This window comes from Phocoena sinus, chromosome 9 (genome assembly GCF_008692025.1).
Source record: "Phocoena sinus isolate mPhoSin1 chromosome 9, mPhoSin1.pri, whole genome shotgun sequence".
NCBI lineage: Eukaryota > Metazoa > Chordata > Mammalia > Artiodactyla > Phocoenidae > Phocoena > Phocoena sinus.
The window spans coordinates 88589940-88615562 of NC_045771.1; the positions used below are offsets into that span (position 1 = coordinate 88589940).

The window sequence follows — 25623 nt, forward strand, 5'->3', positions numbered from 1 at the left end:
GCAACTTTTATTCTGTATTACTAATCACGTCTAAATTAAAAAAACAAAACCACTGATAAGATTTCACATTCTTGTAGAATATACAGATAGGGAGGAAACGGGAAGAAAGTAAATACAGACGGAAAAGACAAGTTTGAAGAGGGCCCCTCAAATTTCAGATGATACACTCCTTGGTTTCTTGTTTTAGGTGACTAAAAGTGTTCCTGGGTATTATGGCCTTTTACACTTGTTTCCAAACTTAGGGAATATTTTGCCATTCGGATCTGAGAAACTTTACGTTTTCTCAGAAAATAATCGATACTCCTCGGCGCCGTGGCCCAGGAACTAGACTCTCCTTTTTACTCAGTCCAGTGGCCCTTCGGGACTCACGGTTGATTCCGATTCCCACATTAGGGACCAGCCACCTTAAGTAAATACACCTCGCAAGGAGAAAGGCAGGTAAGAAAATAGGGCGCCAAACCTTCCCCTCCACCAACAGCCGTCACAGGCCCTAAGGAGTGTCCCTCCGGGGGCTTTTCCCAGAGAGCCGCAGCTCTTATAAGCAGTATGGGGGAGGCGAAGCGCCCTCAACAGTCAACTCTTCCTCTTCAGGCGGCCGACGCCGACCGCACCACAGTCTCCTCCGCCCCAGCCCTTTCCCCTCCCCCGCCCCAACCTGGGTCTGAGCCAAACCCCACAGGAATGCAGCCCGGTCACATGCGCTGCGGCGGCGGTGGACGTGCCTCTCCCCCCGCGCCCCAAGGAGACCCAGCGCCATCTTGCCCTGACGCAGTTACTAAAGTCATGGGAAAATTGGTGTCTCCTCGTCCACGCCAGCACCCCGAAGTTTCGCAGAGGCCGAGCCGGGGCCCTCACCTCGCGCAGGGACAGGAGAAAACAGTCAAGGAAAAGCCTTGAGATTCCCTTCGCCACCGCTTGGGTTCCATACCGGCCGCGGCAGCAATGAACACCATCGTCACTGCTCTCTCTCTGCAACAGCCTCCCCCGACGGCTCCGGCCCCGCCCGCTGCTGCAGCATGAGGTCACCGCTAGCCAATCACGACACGCCCAACAGAACACCTCGGGCACTGATTGGCTGCACGGACCGCCTCTGCCTCTCCCGACTCCGCTTACCAAGCGCTCCGGGAGGCTGTGGAGCTAGAAGACGGAAACCGCCATTACGGGGAAAGACCCCGAAAACAGGAGCCGCAATCACCGTGTTATTTTACTGGGGAAACCCTTTATTCTTTGGCTTGCCCCTCTGTTCTTCGAGATAACCGTCTCTCTGACCCTCCCTCGTTTAATCACCGACGCATAAAGGAATTCCCGCTCCCCTCCCCGCACATTGTCCCGCCGGCGGGGAAATCCTTCCCCGGGGCCAAAGTAGGAGGCACAGACGGCAACTGCACCGACGGCAACGGCAGCTTTTTACCCCGATACACGGTGGCAGGGAGGCGGCGCTGACGGTGGCTGTATTTTTCCTGCTGCTTCTCCCCCTGACCTCTTCCGTTTCTCGCTCCTCCATCGAGACGGCGCTGGACTCGCCAGCTCCGCTTTTATCCGGTGCTCGGAGCCTGCGCACTGGAACCGCCTCAGCCCCTAGTGGGCGTCGAGTGACACCCCAACCGAGTTCATCCCGCGCTGGAGGCTAGACTGAGGAGGGGGAGGGAGAAGGGCAGACCAGGGCTGAGGTGGTTTTGGGAGTGGGAGAAAGTGCATGGGGTGGGGTGTCTTTCCAGGGCCTCCAATCATTATCCTTCCACCCAGCAGTGGCGCGCCCAAGCTCACCGATATCCAGACTTGAGGGCTACTCAGGGAAAGGGGATAAAGAACCAATCCCATCAAATACCGAAACTTTCCCAAACCTTCGGTGCATTGTTGACTGCATCTGTTGTGAAATAGACGGAGATTCTGTCCACCGCTCTGCCTCCAGTTGGCTGTCTTCTAGCCGCGGTGGAGAGGGAACGGCGGGCAGCAGCCCACAAGCAAAATGGCGGCGGACAGCTTCGTCCCCTCCCCCTCTGCCCCTGCGGAGCGGGGCGGGCGGGCCCCGTGCACTTGCCGCCGCCGCCGCCGCCGCCGCCGCCGCCGCCGCCGCCGCGGCCGCCGCCGCCGTCAGCCGCCATTTTCCCAGAGCGAGAGGCAGTGACACTGAGCGGGCGCAGGGGGCCGAGTCCGAGACGGTACCTGAGTTCGGGAGCGGCAACAGAGGGGGCATAGACACTCTTGAGCAGCCTCGCCGTCGCCTCTGCGTTCCTGTTGACTTTCTCGGTGCCCCCTCCCCTACTCCGCGGTTGCTGGTGAAGAGGCTGCGAGCTGCTGTTTGGGGAGGGGGTGTGTGGAGCCGGGTCCTGAGTCCGCAGTGGCTGCTGTCGGGGGGTCGTCCGACCGCGGAGGTGTGGACAGACTCCTTGGGGGTCGAGCAAATAACGGGGTTCGGGTGTCTGGTGTGTGAACATCACAGGTCAGTGCCTGTCGTCTCCTTGGGAGTTCATGGGGTTTGCGGGGTGGAGGGACGTGTGTTTCCAGGGGTAGGGGGCTTTCGCATCTTTATCTTTCCGGCGGGGGGGGTCGACGTTGGCTCTCAGGTGTCTTGGCGGGGGCAAGACGTTGGTTGTTTGAATCGAATTTATCCTTTATCTTCTCTGTCCCTAGAAAGGGAACATTATGGCGGGTTTTAGGGTTGGGGAAGGGGAAATTGGCAGTTAAACCCCCTTGAGAGTGGGAGTTAGGGAGGGGGCGCGCTCCTCGCTGGCTGCGGGTTAGGGCCGCTTGTGTGAGGAGGGAGGCTTGTGACTGTTAGTAGGGTTTGTGTTGAAGTGGTCCCAGGAGCTGCCAGCTCTCCCTGTCCTCTACCGCATCTCGTTCAGGTGCTGGGAACCCGTCTAGGCCCCATTTTCTTCTGCTGCTTCCATTTCTTGCCTGGCAGTCTCAGGTTTAATTTTCTCATAAATACGAAGGGGGTGGAAAGAACGCCCTGGGTATCTCCCTTTGTGGGAGAACGAGACAGCTCTTCATCCTCTCCAGGAGAGGGTAAAACCGCCCCTGAGGTGGTCACCCCAGTACCCAGCCTTCTCAGTCTCCTCCCCCCCTTCTCTTGCATTATCGCCGTCCTTTACTGTAGCGGAGGCTTAGAAGCCACAATATGGCACATTTCAGGGAAGCTGATTTTGACCAAGGGATTGGCACAAACACTGTGGCAGCAGACACAGAAGAGAAACAAACGGTTCACTGTGCTAAACGGGGGAGGGGGAGAGAGAAAACAATCCGGAGGGCTCTCTTCCACCGGCCTTAGCTCCGTTGAGATCCGTTCTTGCTAGACTCTGTCTTAAGAACGATGCAGTTTCAAGGCAAAGGGAAATCGCTAGAGTGGCTATAGAGTAAACCCCGTTTTGCCTGTTTCCCCCCTTTTTAGAGATGTGAATAACGTAAGGTATTTGGAGTTCTGGAGACCTTGAAGAGAATTAAGTGAGGTGCATTCAACTCTGGGGTGGAGACATCAATACCTAATTGGAAAACAGTCCATTTTTTCCTTTAATCTCTGAGACGGGCAGTAAAAAGTGAAATTTCCCTCTTTTGTCCTTTACAGATTCTAAAAATGGCGGCCCCAGGCTGATGTTGTGGTAATCTAATCAGCTCGGGTCCTCCACACCCCTTGCAGTGCGTTTGTCTGCAGCATATTACAGGCTTATTATGTTTACATGAAAAGGCTGGGCTTTTTTTCTTCCCCAAACCGTTTACAGAGATGTGTTGATTTTACTGCAAATTACAATGCTGTGTCTTAGTTGATTAATTTTATGGCTTTTTCCTGAGAGGCAAATAAAATGACACCACTTTTGAAAAAATAAAAACACTCAGGTGTTTTTAATAGAAATTTCAGTAGTGAGGCCAGGTGCTCTTACATAGTAAAAAAATTATTTAGGGGCAAATAATAGTTTTTGTTTGGTTTAATCCAAAGAGTCTTTTATTCAATAAGCCAAAGTAAATTAAAATGTTTAGTAAGTGTGTAAGTGCAACCTATTTTGTGTGATTAGGCATTTTAGACTAGAGTGGAACGTTTCCCATCCAACTTCTGACCAATTTTGTGAATTTTGGTTTTTGTAATCTTTCAGATTTTTAGGGAGCTGTACAAACAAGCCTAAACCTGTTACTTCACTGGGTGTGGAGATGCTTGTTCTTCTCACTATTATATTTGGCATCCATTTTTCCCATATATATAAGCATTCCTGAGGAATTTTGTAAGTTGTGTATTTGATAAAGTGGAGCTGCATGCTTTGCTCCCTTACAGTTGTCTTACAGCATTCTGTTATAATTATGTAAGTAAAAAAGTAAGGCTCTAGCTCTTGATATTTTTCCTTCCCAAACATGCCCGTTTATGTACCCGTTATGGGATGTGGAATTTAGTCTGTTTTAATAGACTTTAAATAAAAGCCATATCATAACAGGGTTTTGAATCCATTTTATGCTATTTTCAAAATCTTACAGATTGGGGCAGAAAATTAAATGACGTCATTTAACTTTATTTTTTAAAGTGTGAATGATTAGAATTCATCTCTGTAGTGGGAAGTTGATCTTTTTTGGCCTGAAGTAAGCAGTGAGCTAGGAGTGGGCTGTTAATGGCATTTAATGACCATTGTGATTGTGGAGCAACTGGAAGATGAGTGCCTTTCAATCCAGTAGTACTTAAAAAGGTTGGAGAGGATACACCCTTTCATGATTCTCTTATTTCATTGTAAATTCTGCTCTAAAATACTTACAGTGGAATAAGAGATTTATGAAGTTCATATATGAGTTAGACTGATGAAAAATTTCTAACTTACAAAATAATAGTAGAAGTTACCGGCTTAGGGAGTTTTATCATGGAAGACTGAGCATACAACTTTACTTAGAATCTTTGAAATATTTTGTAAGATGAAGTGTTGGTGGGTGGTGGAAAAGTTTGTGTAGGGACTTGGGGTCAGTACTCATTTGTCATATGCTCTGACTGATCATATAATTCAGATCCTTAACTGCTGTGTAAAGATTGTACATTTATTTTATAGACTAAGTGGTTAAGATCTGTGATTCAGAAGGTTGGTACTTTAAACTTACTATCTAATGTAGGTAATTAGTATACTCTTGGGAAAACTTGGTTTATATAGCCAGAGGAGGGAACACTGTTTATATGCATGTTTTTGTTGATCTTGACCTTGCTCATGTCTAGACTTATAAGGCATTTGGATTTATTTGGCTTCAAACAAACAATATCAAGTTAGAAATTATAAGAAAAGCTGCCTTCACTCGTACGAGCTTTCTTCATACTGGCCTGCTTCATTGCTTTGTCGTTTGTTTCTTTTTGTTTGTATTGGTATGTTTTTGGTTCCTATAAAGTGAGTCTGGCTTTTTATTTATTTTTTGTATATTGCACTTTATAAATAACATGGTTGTAAATGTTTGCTTTTTATTCATGTATACCCCAATTGACTATCTATGTTTTGGATTGTCAAGGCAAATTTATTAAAAGGTGAGGCATAATTTTTGTTCCCAGAGAGTTTTGAAACATTTGGTGCCTTGGGGCAAAACTAGTCAAATGGTCTTTGTTCTTAGAATAGCTGAATTTGAGGGATTAGTTGTTTATCTGTTTAAGTGGATTTGTAGAAGATCATAATGTAATTGGAGAGCAAATTTTAGAGACCACATTTTGATCATGCTTCCCTTTTGTTGTCAGTATAAGTTACAGGACCCCATCGATCTCAGTTTAAGTTTAGAACCTTTACAGGACTTCTCATTTCTTTTCAAGTCTTTAGGTCTCTGATAACTCTTCTACAATTTTGCCTCATCTGTTTTCCTCACTACTTCCAGCCGGAGAATTTTTACCATATATACCGCAGTAAGCTCTAGGATTTCTTGAATCTAAAAATGAGGAAGTGAGGCAAAAAGCCAATTAATAAGTTAGGAGAAACTCTTCCTCTCAATATATACTGTAGTGGTCTTAGTGAAATTAGAACTTATTAAATTGGTTTCTTATTTCTAAGAATAATATGGCCCATTTTTATGCATCAAACTCTTAAAGAAGGTTATGGTTTTATTTTTTTAAATGTATTTTATAAATCCTAACAGCTCTTCTTTTCTGGAAGTTACTACTGGGACTTAAAATGTATACTACCATTGTGTATTTAAAGTATTGTATAAAATCAACAGGACTTTGAAGAGCTATCAAAAAACTGCTTAAGGAATATTAGTATGGAATCTTCTTAAGAGACATTATGTTTATTTTTTAAAAAATATTTTAATAATATATAAAATAGCTTCTATCTCCAAAGGATTCATTCTCAGCAGATAGTAGGTGCCCAATTTTTTGTTCAATTTAAAGCTTTTGTTAAGTGAACACATTTACATCTCATATTCAGGGTGATCAGGGACTGTTCCTTGTCATGTGTGAGAATAAATGTTAAATACATGTATTCTGTGAGATTTACTTTTTAATGTTGAATATAGAATTATTCTTTGTGATAAAATTATTTTTTGTGTTGACTGGCAAAATAACAAGACAGATACTATTTGAGATATTGCTGTGTAAATGTTATTCAGTTTGTAGGCTGGGTTTAAAATTGGAGTGGCTTACTATCTCTTTTTTTACTGCCTCTTTTATAATAATGTTGGGAGTAGCCTCATTTTTTTCCTTAATATATATTTTTTAACATCTTTATTGGGGTATAATTGCTTTACAATGGTGTGTTAGTTTCTGCTTTATAACAAAGTGAATCAGTTATACATTTACATATGTTCCCATATCTCTTCCCTCTTGCGTCTCCCTCCCTCCCACCCTCCCTATCCCACCCTTTTTCCTTAATATTGAACGAAAAAGATATTTTTGTATTACCTAAAAATTTATTTAATATGGAAGAGCAATATTTGTGGTTGAAAATTGTTTTTAGTGCACTAAAGTTTTGAAGTAGACAGTATTTAATGGTAACAGTCTTGCCATTGCAATTTAAGGATGAGTATTTTGTAAAGAGGTAGGAGTTGACCAAAAGAAATTGTTTTCTGTTATTGTGAGCACTTATGATGAGTGCCACAGTAAAAATCAAATGGTAGTGACTCAGACTAGGTTAATTAGATCTTAACTTGTATCTTTAAGAATATGAGAGGTTTTTATTAACCATTGGTAACCAGGACGCTTTTTACTTAAATCAGAATCAAGAAGATAGTTTTATATTTTACTTGGTATGTATTTTTGCTTGATATCAGTTCAGTTCTTGTGGATAGCTCATAAATCAAATTTTATTTTAAATTGTGTAGGAAAGCCATGTTTTATACCTTTGTTGAAAATCTCATTTGGTTATTTATCAAACCTATTTAAGCTTTTAGGGACGTTGGACATTTTCCATGCAACAGGTCAGTCACAGATGTCTTCTTTGGTGTGTTGCATTAAGATGCCATCAAAACAGACATTATGCTTTAAAATAATGAGTAAATAATTTATAATTTAATGAGTAAATAATTGTCAATCATTTTAAATTAAAATACCTATTTTTGCATTTTAAAACTATCTCAAATGTGAAATCTGGGTTTAAGGAAGGACCTATATACAGGTCAACATGAGATACAAAATGATAAGTACAGCTTTCTTTATACAACTGGAGAAGAGATAATTTTCTACTAACTCTTAGATGATCGCGCAGTTTAGTTAATCCAAACGTATAAACATTCTTGGTCCTGAGGTTTATTATTGAGAAAGATAATATTGAGTAATCACACCTGTGTTATAACCAACACGGGTGCACCATTTAAGGTCTGAGCCTGTGGCAGAAGCTAAGTAATATAACAGTGGGATTGAGTTAGTTTTGGTTTGTGGTATTTATAAGATAATTTCAAGTTCACATAATTATGTTATCTAACATTTTATCTGAGACCAGAAAATTAAAAACTTTTTAAAATCTTTTTTGAGTTTTATTTTCAAAAAGTACTTAAAACATTTTTATTTAAAGACTTTAACAAAATTTTCCATGATAAATTAATTTAAATAAGTTTAAACTTTAGAGCTATATGTTTTCCATTTTTCTCACCGTTTGGTGTAAGAATTAGGTAAAGCCTAGTGTCAGTGGTTTTTGGCAAAAAGTGAGGAATGTGGTAGAAATTAACCATTATCACTTAAGATACTGTCTGGAAAACACAGGTTTGTTTTTTCAAAAGTTCACATATCAGGAGACTATCTGTGAGAAAGATAAGCCCTTCTAATACTTTTTCTTATATCACAGACTAATAATGAGGTCATAGTTTCTATTTTTGATTTTACAGAGAGACCTCTTGCATTCCTCTTATTTTGTATGTCATTTAAAGAAAGACAAGTTTCAGGAATTTGAAAACCCATTTCATCTTTAATCATGTGGCAAAAGATGATTAAAATTTTTTTAAAATTAATTCATTTACTTGTTTTTGGTGCGTTGGGTCTTCTTTGTTATGTGTGGGCTTTCTCTATTCTCCATTGCTGTGTGTGCACTTCTCATTGTGGTGGCTTCTCTTGTTGTGGAGCACGGGCTCTAGGCGTACGTGGGCTCAGTAGTTGTGGCTCGTGGGTTCTAGAGCACAGGTTCAGTAGTTGGGGCGAATGGGCTTAGTTACTATGCAGCATGTGGGATCTTCCTGGACCAGGGATCGAACCTGTGTACCCTGCTTTGGCAGGTGGATTCTTAACCCCGCCCCACCAGGGGAGTCTCAAGATGGGAAGATACTTTGGTAGCCATAAATTGATGGGCGGGCAGTAGGGTCTCCGGTTGGTCTGATACATTGTAATTCTTCTTGAGAAAGTAAGATTGTTCCTTTTGGAATTATTTGCTTTTCTCTTTAAATGAAGCTGCATAATTGGTTGAATTTGACACAGCCTTATTACATTTTAGCATTAAACCCCTACCTAAACACTATTTTTGAGGCACAGACAAAACACTAATTTGAGTAGCTCCTGTTTCCCTTGCACCATTTGTTTCTATTTCTCAAAAGCCTACTGTTTTCGGATTTGTTTGGATGCAAGGAACAGAAATCAGCTCCAAGTAGCTAAAGTAAAAGATTTGTTATAAGGCTGTAGGGAAATCTCACAGAACTTATTTGAAAAAGTACAGTTGGGCCTCACAGGAATTGGCAAGGTGTCAGAGAACCAGTATTCTCCATCTTGATCCCTCTAATTAGCTGTGACTGGTTAAGGAGATGGTAGTGGGGTGAGTATTTAAGATATGAGTGTGTGTGTGTGGGGGGGGGAGTAGTTTCCTTGTATGGAGAGCAAAAGAAAAGCGCCTCTAATTCATCTGAAAATAATTGCCTTTTTCCCCGCAGATACTCAGATATACCTTGGAGGGCCTCTAAAACTAAATAATTAGTATCGAATGATGATTCTATTTTTTAGCTTAAAAATGCAAATATGGTATATATATATATATATATAAATATATATGAATGTTGACCAGTGTTTCCAAAAAAACAGGGGTTTTTTTTAGGTGTTAATTTTTTATTTTGTAATAATTTCAAACTTCCAGAAAAGTTTCATGAATGGTATAAACTTGCCTTATATTCTTCACCCAGATCCCCTGATTTTTAATATTTTGTCACTACATACTGTTCTCTCTGTACGTATAAAAAAAAAATTCTGAACCATTTGAGAGTATATTGCATACATCATGCCCTCTTAGAGCCCTTAATACTTAAGTATGCATTTCCTAAGAACAAGCATCTTTTCTTAGGTAACCAGAGTGGTTAAATTCAGGAAATATAGCATGCGTGTAATACTTTTATCTAGATTATTGTCCATATTCCATTTTCATCAGTTGTCCCAATTATGCCCTTTATTAGTATTTTTTTCTGGTACAGTAGCTAATCCAGGATCGTAGATTGCATTTAGTTCTTAGGTCTCTTTAGTTTCCTGTAGTCTGAAAGAGAGTTCCTCTGTCTGTTGTCATAGCATTGGTGGGCTAGAAATTTATTCAGTTCCTCTCAGTTTGGGTTTGTCTAAGTTTTCTTCATAATTAAATTCAGATTTTACATTTTGGGCTGGAACACTAGATAAGTAATATGTGTTTTTCTCTCATCTGGAGGCACTTGATGTTTGCCCACTACCAGTATGTTCGTTTTGATTGCTTGGTAGAGGTATTGAGGAGTTTCTCCATTGTATAGTTACTGTTTCTCATTTTGCCATTATTAAGTAATTTGTGGGGAGATATTTTGAAATTGTGTAAATATCCTGTTCCTCATGAGACTTTCCTCTCTTAGATTTAGTGTCTATTGATGATTCTTACCTGAGTAAGTTTTTACTATGGTAACTGCACATTTACCAAGGTTTTTAGCAGCGGTTTGTTTTTGGGTAATTGGTATTGTGGGAGTTTCTTTTTCCATTTTGGTTTTTCTGTAACGCATATAGGTTGCTTTTGTAATCACAACAAATAAGTGAATTTTAAGGAAGAAAAGTGTAGATAATTTAGATAGTATCAATAGTATTCCTGCACGGTTTTCCACACAAATGGGATTTAAAAGAGTTTCTTGAATCTAGCCTAATTTGAAATTCAGAACACAGAAATTAAGTACTTAGATTTTTAAAAAAATTTTTAAATGATGTAGTTCCAATTCCTCATTCAGTTTTTAGAATTATTGCTAAATGAGCCTTTAACAGTTGTTTAGGTTTATGATTTGTTACTAATGCTAGCAGTTTGATTTCTAACACAAGGCTAAAAATACATATTTTAATTGTGGTGCTATTTCCCTTCTTCCATTAAAAAAATTCTTCAAGTAATTTTTTTAAAGTTAAAATATTTTTTCCTGAAATCATTGAGACAGGTTCTTTTTTCCCATATACACAAGTCAATGCTTTTTAAAAAGGGGTTGGTAAGCTGGTAATACAGCAGAGCATCAAACATCTATAACCCTTAGGTCAAAGCGGTGTATGATTTTTGGAACCTTGTAATGAAAGAAATACATACCATTGTAAAGAAGTTCAGAAGAACAAGAAAGGGATAAGAAGCAAAACACATATTCAGACTTTAATTACATTGTGATGACACTTTTATCAATTTGGCATATTTCCTTTCATTGATAGCAAAATATTGGTAGTGAATTTGGATGATAATTTGAATGTTATACTGATTTAGGTCCTGGGTAACATATTGAATGAAAATTATTAATTTAATTTCTTGGGAAATTTTTAGAGGGACTGGTAGAAGAAAAGTGTTGTGAATACTTAGAGAGTGGAGATTTTATTCTGTAAAACTTAAATTCCCTTTTGAGAAAATTAAGATGATCATATTTGAGAATAGTGAGGATTAACAAGATGATACAGTGGATTTGTAGCATTCTACAGGTGCTTTGTTGACTTAAAACTCATTTGAATCAACTGTATCCAACTGTATCTTAAGAGAAGGAAAGTTCAATTTGTAGCATTACCAAATCTTAGCCCGTTGTTTTAAAAAAGTATAGAGGGAAAGGTGCAAAAACAAGTCCCATGATGAATTAGAGGATTTTCTTTTAGGCCCAAACCCCCAATCTGGACATGTAAAGTAGCACCCTATTGACTAAAGTTAAGAAACTAGAGTTTTAATTGGTTTGTGAGATCTTTTGTTTAAATATTCTTATTGTGGCCCAGGGACCACATGTATCATTTACATGGAGTGCTTATTAAAATGTACATTCTTGGGCCCCATTCCAGACCTACATAATCACATCTGGAGGGGCCTTGAATTTGCATTTGAGTACTAGTCTCAGCTGATTTTTACACTATTTTAGCTCTTTTATATTACAGGTAGACTCAGCCCCAGGGAGGTTAAATAATTTTCCCAAGATCATATTAGATTATGGTTGATCAAGAATTAAAATTTAGATCCTGATGCTTGGTGCTTTATACTTTTCCTTGCTGAAACCATGCTGACTCTTCTCTTGAGAAGCCAGGCTTCTGGATTCTCTAAATGAGGAAATGCTGGTCTTTGTGCAATGTCATGTGACAGACTCTATATTTTGTGCTTTTCTGTATCCCAATTCAAGATGATCTCTTGGTTTCTAGAAGAGTCTTGGATTGGAATTATAGCAGTACCAATTGGGATCAAGTTGTGGTGAGTCTTGAATGCCAGGATAAAAGAGTGGCTTTTATGGAAGAGCCACTGAAAAATTACCCTTGGGGAGTGATATATTAGGACATGCTTATTTACTCCTTAAAATTGTTAGGATTATGAAGGTAATTAATATATGCTTATTAAAAGAACTCAGTACTTCTTTAGAGGCAGTATTACAGAGGGGTGAAGAGTAGAAACTCTAGAACCACCACGCTGCTTTAATTTGACTGCATTCAAACTAAGTTGTACTCCTATGTGACCTTGGGCAAGTTACTTACCTTTTTGTGCCTTAGGTTCTTGATCTGCAAAATGAACATAATAATAGAGCCTATCTTATAGAGTCTTTTTTATTAATTGGAATATAGTTGATATAGAGTTGTTTTGAAATTCTGTGAGTTAATACGTATAAAATCTTGGTAAGCTCTATAAGTTGTTGCTGCTATAGTTGTTTCAGGAAAAAAGTGAGTCTCTGACTCCCATCCTTAGCTTCTCTCTTATGCTGAGGTGATGACTGTTTCTAATTTCTGTATTTTTCTTTTGGTGTTTTATGTAGATGCTGTAGAAGTTTCTTTAACCTTCATTTAACCAACCTTCAGGATTAATATTCCTTCTGTAAAAACTACGGATGCCCATTACATGTTGAATGATGTAAATAAACTACTCTGTGCTGCTGCCACTAGTTGAGTTGAATGTTCACAATAGTCATGTTTGTTCCCAAATTGGCTAATCCCATTGTGCTTGTCTTGTGTTTATATTAGTTAGGTATTACATAAAACAGAGATAATGAATGTGAAGAGAGAGTTGTTTAAATGAAAACTAAGTTAAATGCTTTGGAAAACTTGATAAAGGCAAATTAATTGCTGAAGAAAATTGTCAAGTTAGGTATTGGTAAGACAACTAAAAGATTATGGGGGGGCTTCCCTGGTGGCGCAGTGCTCGAGAGTCCGCCTGCCGATGCAGGGGACACCGGTTTGTGCCCAGTCCGGGAAGATCCCACATGTCGCGAAGCGGCTGGGCCCGTGAGCCATGGCCTCTGAGCCTGCGTGTCTGGAGCCTGTGCTCCGCAATGGGAGAGGCCACAACAGTGAGAGGCCCGCGTACCACAAAAAAAAAAAAGATTATGGGGAAAAATAAGAAAAAATCTAGAAGGAAGTCTACATTCACACTGCTGCACAAGTGTCTAGGTGATTTCTTACCTTGGAATAATCTAAAACCAAAAACCATAGGTAATACATTATAGATATGGTTTCTACAAGAATGAGAACCCAGAATATGAATTAGGGGAGCCATATTCAAAAAATATTTTAGCTTGACACCAAAATATTGATGAATGATATTATAAATTAAAAATACGGTCTTTATAATAATATATATTTATATATAATTTTTTCGTGATTCTCCATGTTAAATGACTGACTTTGATGAACTCAAACTTCTAGTCCCTATTTTTTGTATATAAATCCAGATTTCAATGTTTAATCCAAAACAGGATGGATCTTAACTGTATTCTGTAACTTTCTTTTTTCATTTAGTATCTTGTAGATCTAAAAATGTTCTTTCAAAATTAGACTCAGGTTTGTCCAATGGGGTTTATATGACCCTACCTAGATGAAATGACAGATTTCATTTGTCTCTAGAATTTAACAGATACATTGATATGTTAAGATCCAATAGCCTTTGTTACCTTGTGAGATTTAAATTGTACTCTTCTTTAGGACCTTTCTAACTCTGATAGTATTATATATTAGATTCATTTAGTGGCAGATAGTTGAATGCCCTCTATGTGGAAGCATCATGGTAGCTACTAATTTTGGCTTGCTGATCTTGCACATATTTCCTAAGGGAAGTAGCTGATGATTGTGTTGGCTAATATACCTGGGATCAGTTTGTTTCATTTTCAAATTTCAGCCTGTAATTGGTATGTTGTAACCTAGTTGCTCTATGTTAGTAGTAACTTTTTAGTTATACATTAATGTAGTAACTGCATGATTTTTTAATTTCGTGTTAAAACTGGCGGATTTTATGGATGTGGTGTGGTTGTGCCAAAACACGAAAGTTCTTTTGTTGTGTATTTACTTTGAGAGTATCTGAGAAGCTGTGATATTTATCATTTAAATTTAATCTGGAGTCATGGTGGAGATTTCAGAAGACATTCTGCTGGTATAGCCTAAACTATCACTTAGAAGAAGTTCCAGTTTTATGCTTCTTATAGATTGAAGTAAGTTGTTCATTATGGATTTGGGCAAAAGTATTTCTAATTCGGTCCCTGATTTCACACAGCAACTTCTTTCTTCATGTTCAAATGACTTTTATAAGAGTGGCTGGTCAGCTCAGTACATGTGGATTATTTTTCATTTAATCTCTTCACATAAAGGTCTTTACAATGAAGTTTGAAAGTGAAAGTGGGTGCAGCCTGTCTTATAGCAAATATACTGGTCACTATAGAACTCGTTGTATCTACCAACTTCATTCTTGACATTTTATTTTTTCTTTATTGTAAAATTTCTCAGTGATTATATGCCTCTAAAAGCTTTTCTAATAGAGACTTAGATCTGTTAATGCCATAATTCATTTTTGAGTAAGATGCATAGACTTTTTCTCTAAGTTTCAACTCTAGTAGTAATACACCAGTCCTCCATTTCTAGGTTTTGGTTTTTGTTTTTATATTAACATATGAAGAGGGGGAAGCTGATCTTTGAATACTGTAAGCCCTGGGATCAAAGGACTGGGAAAAATTCCATAAAAGTAAACGGTTTAAACATGGAAAGTATTTTTCCTTTTTTTATTCATTTTGGTCTCTTGCTGACTTTGTAGGTTGTTAGATACTTAGAAATTAAAGTACTCTTATTTTAGACTTAAGATTTGATAGTAAATTTTTAAATGTATTTATTTATTTATTTTTTGGCTGTGTTGTGTCTTTGTTGCTGCGCATGGACTTTCTCCAGTTGCGCCGAGTGGGGGCTACTCTTTGTTGTGGTGCGTGGGCTTCCCATTGCAGTGGCTTCGCTTGTTGTGGAGCACGGACTCTAGGTGTACGGGCTTCAGTAGTTGTGGCTCGCGGGCTCTAGAACGCAGGCTCAGTAGTTGTGGCACATTGGCTTAGTTGCTCCGCGGCACGTGGGATCTTCCTGGACCAGGGCTTGAACCCGTGTCCCCTTCATTGGCAGGTGGATTCTTAACCACTGCGCTACCAGGGAAGCCCAAAAGTAAATATTTTAAACAGATATATTCTTTAACCATTTGTTCTTTCACGTGTTCTTTCACCATTTGTATGTCCTTGGTAGCCAACAATATTTTGACTGGAATTGATTAAATTATCTTTGGATTGGAAAATATAAACTTCATAGCTTTAATTCTAAGAGGCGCAACACTGACATCCATAAATGAGTATCTACAGTGTATTTACATATCTTATTTTCTCTGCACAGCAACTCTACAGGTAGATCTTTTACCCATTTTTCATGAGAAGCCTAGAGAGACTGAGGGTCACATAGCTAAAGAGTGACTGATCAAGAATTTTAATTCAAGTCATTTGAAAATCATCATAGCTTTCCACTGATCCTTAAAAAGGACTAGTTCTTGGCAAGGTAATGAGAATACACAAATTACTAATCCAAGGCAGTTACTTAAGAAAACTATTCTAAGATACCCTTGATTATATTAGATTGTCATAGCTCATTTGAGGTGTCTTAAGGGCAACTTAATTTTCTCCCATCCTGAGGGTTGTCTTTTTGCCTTGTTTATGGTTTCCTTTGCTGTGCAAAAGCTTTTAAGTTTCATTAGGTGCCGTTTGTTTATTTTTGTTTTTGTTTTCATTATTCTAGAAGGAAGGGCAGCTTAATTTTGTTCACTGCTCATTCCCCAGCACTTAGAACAGTATCTAGGGAATAGTATATGCGCAATAAGTATGTTAAATGAATGAATTTGAATTCATTATATTTTGAAAGAATAGTTGCCATAGTCTGGGGGGAGAAATGCTTAACACTCAAGATTTCTTCCATTGTTTGGAGACAAAGTACTCAGAACTTGATAGTGATAAGCTGGAAGAGATGTTGATTGTTGGAAATTATTCAGATGATGAAGATCGTGGTGGAGGCCACAGAAATTGAGAAAGAGTGAATCTGAAACACTGGGGAGGCACAGAAGACTGGGTGACCAAATGTAATAGATTAGAGAAAAGAACGATTAAAAAGAGAACTGGGAGAAAAGGGTACTAATAAAAAATGGAATGGAAGAAGATGTGTGAAAAAGATTCAGTTTGATTTTTGTAGTGATGGCAGGTATTTGAATAGATATATATCTTGTAGATGGCTAGGAATAGGAAATCAGGAATTAATGGTTATATCCAAGATTGGTGGAGACTAATAATGGGGAGGATTGAGCCTTAAAGGACAACCAGATTTTAGAGTAATAAGGGAGAAGGAAGCAATTAAAAAAAGGTTCCAAAAGGAAATCAGTCACTAACATTCTTTAATGGCAGATTTTTTGTTTTTTTTCAAGGTATGTTCACGTTCATCTAAAAGGAGAGGAGAGGATTAAATGTGTTAAAGAAAGTGTGGTTTAAGCAAGAATAACTTAGGTGGTATCTTAGCCACTATGTTCCAAGCTTTGAGAGCTAATATATAAATATTTCAGTTCTTGCTATATAGAGTGAAGTAGATGATCTATTTGTGGAAGCTGTATATCTAACATTTGTTTCCAAAAAGTGTGTCAAAATATAAACCAGTGGTTAAAAAAATGTAACTAATATATTCTTTGGGAAGTTAAGAAGGGAACAGATTAGTATATAAGAGGCCTTACAGCTTTAACAGTTTTTTGAGTTAATGTAGTCAAATTTCTGTTTGCAGATAAGGAAACAGTGCTCAGGAGGTTGATCTGCTGGAGATCTGAAAGCTAGTTTTGTGGCAGAGATGTCAAAGTTGGGAAGTTGAGGCTTCAAGGAAGTGCTGGTACTTGAACAATCCTCGAAGGTTTAATAAGATTTTTATTTATACAGTGGGATGGATATAAATAGAGGAAAATGACTTTTGAAAACTTGAAGGAGAATGAACAAGGATATGCCAACAATCACAAAAAGACTGACATAATCAGTGGATTTATATATTGGGATATTAGTATGGAACAGGGTAACCTGATAATGCCAAGATTAGGAACCTGTTATTACTGTGAGCTATTATGCTTTTTTTTTTTTTTTTTTTTTTTTTGCAGTACGCAGGCCTCTCACTGTTGTGGCCTCTCCCATTGCGGAGCACAGGCTCCGGACGCGCAGGCTCAGCGGCCATGGCTCATGGGCCCAGCCGCTTCGCGGCATGTGGGATCTTCCCGGACCGGGCCATGAACCCGTGTCCCCTGCATTGTCAGGCGGACTCTCAACCACTGTGCCACCAGGGAAGCCTGCTATTATGCTTTTTTGAAGAGGGCAAAATTAGGAAACTAGTGGGCTTTGAAGTATATTCAGTGTTTCAGCAAGTGTTCTAAAATAGAGCACTGGAGCAAATGTCTTTCTTCTTTTTTTTTTTTTTAAGACATCCAGGCCACATCCCAGACGTACTTAATCAGAATCTCTAGGGTAAGGCCTATGAATCTGTTATTTTCAGCCCCTAACCCCAGGTATATTAAAAGTGGCATTTTGTGGATCTATGTTTGAGAACCACTGGTTTAAAGGTCAAGTCAGAATAGGGCGAGAGACTACTTAGAAACTTATTCTGGTAGCCTAGGTCTGAGATAAGAAAATGTAGACAGTAGGATCAGAAAGATTTGTTTAAATCCTATTAATTAATTAGATTTGATGCACATTGTTTTTCTATAGGGAAATGAGAGGATTCAAGGTTCAGACTAAAAGAAATGATTAAAATAGTGATAGAAGGAATACTTAGTTCATCCTGAAGAGTGAGGACATTATTTTGCTTGAGATTAGAATCAAGAATGAGAGAATAAAATTATTGCCAAGTTTGTTTCAGTCAAAAAGTATGCCCTTTCCTGGTGACATACTTATTTGAAGGCTAAAAAGGCAAGAATGAACCAGCTTGATTGTATAGGTTGAGTGACTAAAAGATAAATGCAGGATTTTTATTGTTGATTTTGTTTGATTTTTAATTACAATGTTTTAACACTACTTTTTGGAAGACTGTGTTTTTGTTTGTTTGTTTGTTTTTGTTTTTTGCTTTTGGACAAGAGAATTCACCAGTGCGATAAGGTTTTTATGTCACATGTTGAGTCAGTAAGTATTTTCTTTTAGCCAATGATTTTCAAACTATTCTCAAGGAATTCTTAGGTTTTTAATGGGACTTAACTGGTAGGTGGGAGGATGTTCAGGCAGGGACATTCCCTTGCCACCTTCTTTAACTGCAGACATAGCAAATAATGAAGTAAAAAAGCAAATAATGGGCCTACTGTGCCCATTAGCAAATATCATTAATCACTGGGGCCATCTCCCGTTTGTATCTGGCTGTAGCCTCCTTAACACAACATTTAAAGTTGACACTAGCAATTACTGGGAAAAGCATAGGAGATTAAAACGTTTTTTTAATCCTAGAATAAAAATAGATGATTAGATTTTTGTGTAAGATTTTATTTGTAGGAAAATTTCTATCAATAGTCAGAGTTTGAAGGCCACAATTTTAATGTCACTTTTAAAAGTTTTAATTTTGAGGCAATTGTAAGAAATAATAGAAATTCTGTATCCTTTCCCTGGTTTCCCTCAGTGGTAACATCTTGCAAAACTGTAGCACAATATGACCACAATATTGACATTGATTCAGTTCACCCATTATGTTCAGATTTCCCCAGTTTTACTTGTGTGTGTGTTGTGTGTATATAGTTCTTTTCATTTTTATCATATGTAGGTTCGTATCTCCGCCACCACAGTTACGATACAGAACAGTTCCATCACCACAAGGATCCCTGGTGTTGCACTCTTACTACCACACTATTCTCTGTTTCTATAATTTGTCATTCAAGAATGTTAGATAAATGAAATTATACAGTATGTGTGACATTTTTGAGATTGGCTTTGTTTCACTCAGTACAGTTTCCTTGAGATTCATCCAAGGTGTTGCATGTATCTGTAATTCATTCCTTTATAATGCTAAGTAGTGTTCCACTTAATGTTATTTTCTCACTTGTAGCTACCCCATAGAACATGCAGCTTCAGACTTTTCCTTTTAAATCTACAGAGCATATTGTCTCTCATTTTCTTTTGTTAACTTCCCTGACTCTGTTTTCTTTTATTATCTCAGTTCCCAACTCTGTTAGGACTGTTGGGAGCACAGTTTAAAAATTGCTCATGTAGACAACAATTTTTTTTTTTTTAACTAAAGGAAGGTTTAGAACCCACTGAAGTTATGTGGTGTTATGCTTTACAGTACTCATTACTTTTGTACATAAAAGTAAGATTTTAAGGAATTGGGAAGGTGAAATTCTTAAATTTGAAGATTCTTTTTCTTCTGTGTTTGTATATCAAGCCGTACATTCTACGACATATAGTCGTGGGCCACATGGCAAGTAGAAAGTGGGAATAGGTAACTGTTTAGAATGAAATCACTTTTGTTACTTACGTAGTCGGGTATGAACAAAGACTGAACTCATTCTAAAAATAGTTTGTGTGTGTAAGAAACAGAAATTGTACATTTGCACCCAGAGACTAACCAGTTACCAATCACTGAATTGCTTCAAAGGCTGCATTTTATTAGATTTTACACCAGAGGTTAGTGACCTCCAACACTTTAGGGAATGATGAATACTGTTTTAAAATAATGACGTGGTGCATTAAAAAACTGGATAGTATTGAAATTAATTATTTTAATTCAAGGTTGTTTTGGGGTGGTAATGGAGGAGTGTACCAGTACTTTGACAGGTTGAAGAATTGGTGTTCAGCATAGCTTCCCCAAACCCTGTTAGAGTGGTACCCCATTATATGATGCCAAACAGTTCAGAATACCATATTCACCATCAGTATTTCTCATCATTATGGTACATTTGTTAAATTCTATGAATCAACATTGGCACATCATTATCAACCAAATTTTACACTAAGCCTCACTCTTTGTATTCATTTTTTTTAAGGTTGTACTTCTTGATACTTTATTTTGATTACAATATCAAATCTCTAGTGAGCTGAAGATAAGGTAAACTGGGTTGCAAGGTAGGCCAGTGTGAAGTAATGCCAAATACTGGCTGATCTGGGAAAATGACTCATTCTTAACTGTATAGGGGTGGTTTAGTGCTTGTTGGGTTGGCATTGGCTTATTCTTTAAAGAATTTACTCTTACTAGAGCCAATCTTGTTTTGACAAAAATTCTGTAAAAAGGATTTCAAGGGCCTGATGCCCTAGTTATTTTAACCATTACTCTGTTTTTATTTTAATAAAATAATCGAAACAGTATGTTTAGAGTTTATAATAAAGAGGTTTGGCTGTTGGCCTTTTTTTTTTTTTTTCCCTTCTTTTTTTGGCCATACCACACAGCATGCGGAATCTTAGTTCCCCAACCTGGGATCAAAGCCGGGCCCCTTGCAGTGGAAGCGTGGAGTCTTAGTGGATGGACTGCCAGGGAAGTCCCTGGCTGTTGCCTTTTTAAGTGAAGCTACTTCTGTCACATTCTCTGATTTGCAGTCCAACACAGAAGCATCCTTTCTCCTTTACTGACAAGAATGGATTCTAGAATAGATCAGAAATTCTTAATAGTTTACTTGACTTTTACAAGTATAATAGCTGAGAATTGTTCTCCAATACTTTTTTTTCCTTTTCTGTTACAGTTTATTACAGAATATTCAATATAGTTCCCTGTGCTGTACAGTAGGATCTTGTTGTTTATCTATTTTATATATAGTAGTTGGTGTCTGCTAATCCCAAACTCCTAATTTATTCCTCCCCAGCCCCCTTTCCCTTTGGTAACCATAAATTTGTTTTTTATGTCTGTGAGTCTGTTTCTGTTTTGTAAATAAGTTCATTTGTATCATGTTTTAGATTCCAGTGATGTCATAAGTGATACCATATGGTCCAATACTCATCTTTTTAAGGACTTTTCCTAAATATTTAATTCCCAGAATTGTTATCTGGTTATCATAGCTAATACTTAACTGAGTGGCACACAGATTCCTTGAAACAATTCAGAAATATGTTTTATGATTATTCCTATTTACAGATGAGGAACTAAGGCTTCAAGAGAATAAGTAACCATTATTAATAGGTGGCAGAGTGTTAAAACTGAAGCATTGCTATTTTGATATTGAATTTAGTACTAGTGGTTGGAATTGTACTAAAATATGGTGAAACTGTGGAACTCTTGTATAGAACCAGAAACTGTGTGTTTTGAACATTGAATTTCATATATAGGTTTCCATTTTTCATGTAGGTCCATCAACATTAATCCTGACTACCAGAAGAAAGATTTTTTTCAATAGAGAGTTTATTTGCTATAAAAGATTATAGTGTAAGTTGAATTCGTGAAATTCTTTATCTCTAGGAATGAAATGGTTATCAAAGGGATACTCAAGTTAAAATTCAACTGGTTAGGGCTTCCCTGGTGGCGCAGTGGTTGAGAGTCCGCCTGCCGATGCAGGGGACACGGGTTCTTGCCCCGGTCCGGGAAGATCCGGAGCTGCTGGGCCTGTGAGCCATGGCCGCTGAGCCTGCGTGTCTGGAGCCTCTGCTCCCCAGCGGGAGAGGCCACAACAGTGAGAGGCCCGCGTACCACAAAAAAAAAAAAAAAAAAAAAAAAATTCAACTGGTTAGATAGGTGGTCTTTGCTTAACAAATAGTTCTATGTAAGGAATTGAGTATACTTACGTATATATTAGTAATCTCAAATTTGAAGCCTGGTTCCCTTAACTTTTGGGTTGCTTTCAATTCACTAGCAAGGCATCTGTTTGTTCCTGAAAAATGATAGGGAATTTAAATATTTTTATCCTTTGAGTATGTGCTTTGCACTGTCCCTGAAATATTTTAAATGCAAATTTTAGACTTTGAGCCCATGCATCTTTACTTACTTTGTAGTGTTTTAATGCATTGCTGTGGAATGCATGTAGGTTTATTAAGTAGATTAGGTTTCAGGGAGGAGCAAAGTAGGTTTTGTTACTGTTGTTTCATTTAGTGTGCCAGAATGAATGCAGTCCATACGTTCTGCAGTGAAACAGTTATGTAGTTATTTAATTTCTCCTCTTTTTGAGAGAGGCAGTTGTCAGTTTTTCCCCCTTAACTGTAAATTCTGGATTTTATTTTATTTATTTTACCAACCATCTGGCAAATTTTAATTTCAGGGAAACTACTGTGTAGGTTCTGGAATCAGACTGTTAGGGTTCAAAACCTGATTCTTCTATTTATTAGCTATGGAACTTTGGAAAAGTTTAACTTCTCTGCCTTATCTGTAAGAGGGGGTAATAAATGTACCTATGCCATAGGCTCATTGTGAGGATTAAGCATTGTAAGCAGTATTTATCATCATTATTATTATAACCTCTATTTGGGGACGTTTGAGTATCAGGTAAGTGCTTATAAAGCACTGGCTAATACTAACATTAACCCAGTTAGAGAAATACATAATTCATTCTGTTATTCTTCTTAGAATCTGATATTTATCTGTCATTTTGATTATCAGGACTAATCTGTTAATGTACTTGTGATTGTAAAATTTAAACTGTAAGATCATCAGCCTAACCTGCCTCCATTTATAGTTGAAGCCCAGAATAGTGAAATGAGTTGACCAAAGTTTCGTAGGTAGTAACTTGGTAATAGATTTTGATTAACTAGTATCCTTTTTTGTTATACCTTAGTCAACAGCTATAAGTAAAATTAAAATTATAAATGATTAATGAGGGCAGTTTAATTTCTGATTTATAAGAAAATCTCAGTTATGTGGTACCTCACAACTTCTTTCAAGTTTCTTTGTTTCATTTCTATTAGTAATTCAGCCCCAGATTCACCTGCTTATCTCTTGTTATATGTCCAAAATGTAAACATGGATTTAATATTAAATATTTATTGAGCTCTTTGTAAGGTGTTTATTAAGGATTGCAAGGTAATAATAAATGACCCTTTCCTCAAAGAGATTATGTTAAATTGGGTTGGGCCCTTTATTTGCAATTTTAGAAAAAAAATTTTCCTCATATTTTCATCTTTTTTGCCTTTTGGGTATCATATTTATCTTTTCAGTGGTATTTTTTTGTTTTTTGAACTTCTTAATGTGGTCTTAAAAGCAGCCTCAGTTTTCCAGTTCTTCTGATAAACTGTTTTCTAATTTAATTGCTTTTCCTTCTTGCCTTTTATCTCGTTTTTCCTACTTTAGGGTTTTGTTTGGTTTTGTTTTGGTATCATTGCCTCTGCTAAATCTGTGGGGTTGTTTTGTTTGTTTGTTTTCTTTTTTGTTTGTTTTGTATTTTTTGTTTTTTTTGTGTGTTTTTTTGGCGGTGCCACGAGGCTTGTGGGATCTTAGTTCCCTGACTAGGGATTGAACCCACACCTCAGCAGTGAAAGTGCGGAGTCCTAATCACTGAACCACCAGGGAATTCCCCTAAATTTGTTTTTAATATCGTGTTTTCCCAGTTTCTTTCCAGTTTGATTTGGTATTTAGCATTGTTTCCTTTACTTGTGTTTACATTCATTTGTATAAAAGAGTGAAGAATAAATTTATTTTTTTAAGAATCAGCTGCTGGGCTTCCCTGGTGGCGCAGTGGTTGAGAGCCTGCCTGCTGATGCAGGGGACACGGGTTCGTGCCCCGGTCTGGGAAGATCCCACATGCCGCGGAGCGGCTGAGCTTGCGCGTCCGGAGCCTGTGCTCCGCAACAGTGAGAGGCCTGCGTACTGCAAAAAAAAAAAAAAAAAAGAATCAGCTGCTATCTTTATTTGAGTCCCTTTGATTTTAGGTTCCATGTTAGAAGTATCAATACCTATAATTTTATGCCATTTATAAACAGCTCAATACTCCTGTGTTCACTTGGTTTCTAGGTCTGTTCTGGATAGCAGGTTTTGTGAAGACATTTATTCTTTCTTGGACCTCAGATTTACCAGACATCTCATGGTATTTCCTTTTATATTATTTCTTTAATGGCTGCCATTTATTCTCAATGTATTTTGTATATATTTTGCTTGCCAGTTGTATAACCAGTTTTTTGTTCACATGTAAGATATGAAAGCTTTGTGGTAGTTGTTTGTATGGTGTTGAATTGTTTTTCTCTAGTTATGCCTATGTTATAAGCTCACATCTTTTCTGTTTACTACATTGTCTTTCCCTTTCTTTTTTTCTTATTTTTAAAGACCCTAATGAATTTATACTTTAAGTATCAGCTGGATTTTTAAACAGTGTGAGTTTTCTGGCTATGGAGTTTTTGATATTAATGAATATAGTGAAATATTTGCCACTTTATGGTCTCAATAGATATGACCTCTTGCCTTCTCACCTCTTGTGAGTAAATTTGTGAGATCATCTTGTTTGCTGAATCAAACTCAGAGTCTGTGGTTCGGTTACAGATGTGATGATGAGTTGTTATCCTGGGGATGAGCTTCTGTGATTCTAGATGAGAGATGCATTTCTGGAAAAGGTGTCACGTGGTTGTTTTTATAGCGCGTAATTGTATAGGTTGACAACTCATTTGGTTAATGAGGCCAGAACTGCAGTTTCATTCCGGGTGCTCTAATTCATTCACCAGTTCTTTGTAGAGTGCCTTTTATGTTCTACGCACTGTGCAGGATTTGAGAGACAGGCAGTAATCACAAAAATATAAGCCATTGTCTGAAATAAGCTTATGGCAAGCTCTTCACTGCTATTTAAAAACAGCTGAAATATAGTGTTTATTGAGGACTGTATATTTATATAAAGATGGGGGACACTATTAAATACGTATTCAAATAAATTGTTTTAGGTTGGAAACATTACTCAGTTACCTAAAAGAATACATAATCATTTGACTTCTGCTTTCTAGTTTCTGCCTCTGGTTTTAAGAAAAAACATACAACTAAATATTTAACAACATATACCTAAAATATAAGATTTCCTATGAGTCTAATGTTAAGATAAGCTGAGCTAAAGAAAACTTCTACCAACTAGATGGTACCAACAGGAGGAGAATTTTTTTTTTTAATTTTAATTATCTGTTCTTAGGTCCAAGTTTTCAGTATTTTAAAGAAATACAGAATAACATTTGATTTATATGTTGCTTGCATGTTGTCACTTAGAATCTAATTTCATAATTTTATAGCTTTGTGCAGGTTAATAAATATAGCTTTTTTTAGTAAAAAAAAAGTATAGTAAAAATATACTTTTTTTAGTAATTCTAAAACAGTCGCAGGTGCAGAAAAGGAGGTAGGGCAGTTTTTCCTTTTTCTCACCCTGCTTTAATTGTTTTTAGAGAATGTTTTTTTTTTTTAAGAGGATGATTTTAATTTGGTGAAAACTGTAAAATCGTAGCAAATAGAGAACCATAATTACATACTTTATTTTCAAAAACTATTAGAAGATTCTCTTTAAATGAGAGCTAAAGAGTTTTTTTATCCACACAGTTTTTTGGTTATGAAATAAGAGCAACTCTTCTTATGTGACTACCACTTATTGATTGCTAAATATGCATAATGCAGTGTATGAAATG

General features: G+C 37.7%; 2 protein-coding genes across 5 annotated transcripts in view; one reads left to right on the forward strand and one right to left on the reverse strand.

Moving 5' to 3' along the window:
• Positions 1 to 1199: 1199 nt before the first annotated feature.
• LOC116759809 (protein no-on-transient A-like) lies at positions 1200 to 6527 on the reverse strand. Its single transcript, XM_032643958.1, has 2 exons — positions 1845 to 6527; positions 1200 to 1632 (listed from the first exon to the last, which is right to left on the reverse strand). The coding sequence occupies exons 1-2, from the start codon at positions 2436 to 2438 to the stop codon at positions 1579 to 1581; spliced, it is 648 nt and encodes a 215-aa protein (XP_032499849.1). The 5' UTR covers positions 2439 to 6527; the 3' UTR covers positions 1200 to 1578.
• KMT2E (lysine methyltransferase 2E) overlaps positions 2112 to 25623 on the forward strand; it is a 97755-nt gene continuing 74243 nt past the window's right edge. For 2 of the 4 annotated variants that reach the window (XM_032643934.1, XM_032643936.1), the window contains exons 1-2: positions 2112 to 2443; positions 23987 to 24059. The gene's annotated coding sequence lies outside the window, so the exon portion shown is untranslated. The remainder of the gene's footprint in view (positions 2444 to 23986; positions 24060 to 25623) is intronic. The other 2 variants (XM_032643937.1, XM_032643935.1) reach the window with 2 other exon arrangements.

What these genes read in the sequence shown, in the direction of transcription:
- LOC116759809 (XM_032643958.1), bottom strand. Translation starts at nt 2,438, where the DNA reads ATGTTCACACACCAGACACCCGAACCCCGTTATTTGCTCGACCCCCAA. An exon ending in CAGTCAACAATGCACCGAAG is followed by an intron (nt 1,633 to 1,844) that starts GTTTGGGAAAGT and finishes CCCCCTCCTCAG; the next exon opens with TCTAGCCTCCAGCGCGGGAT.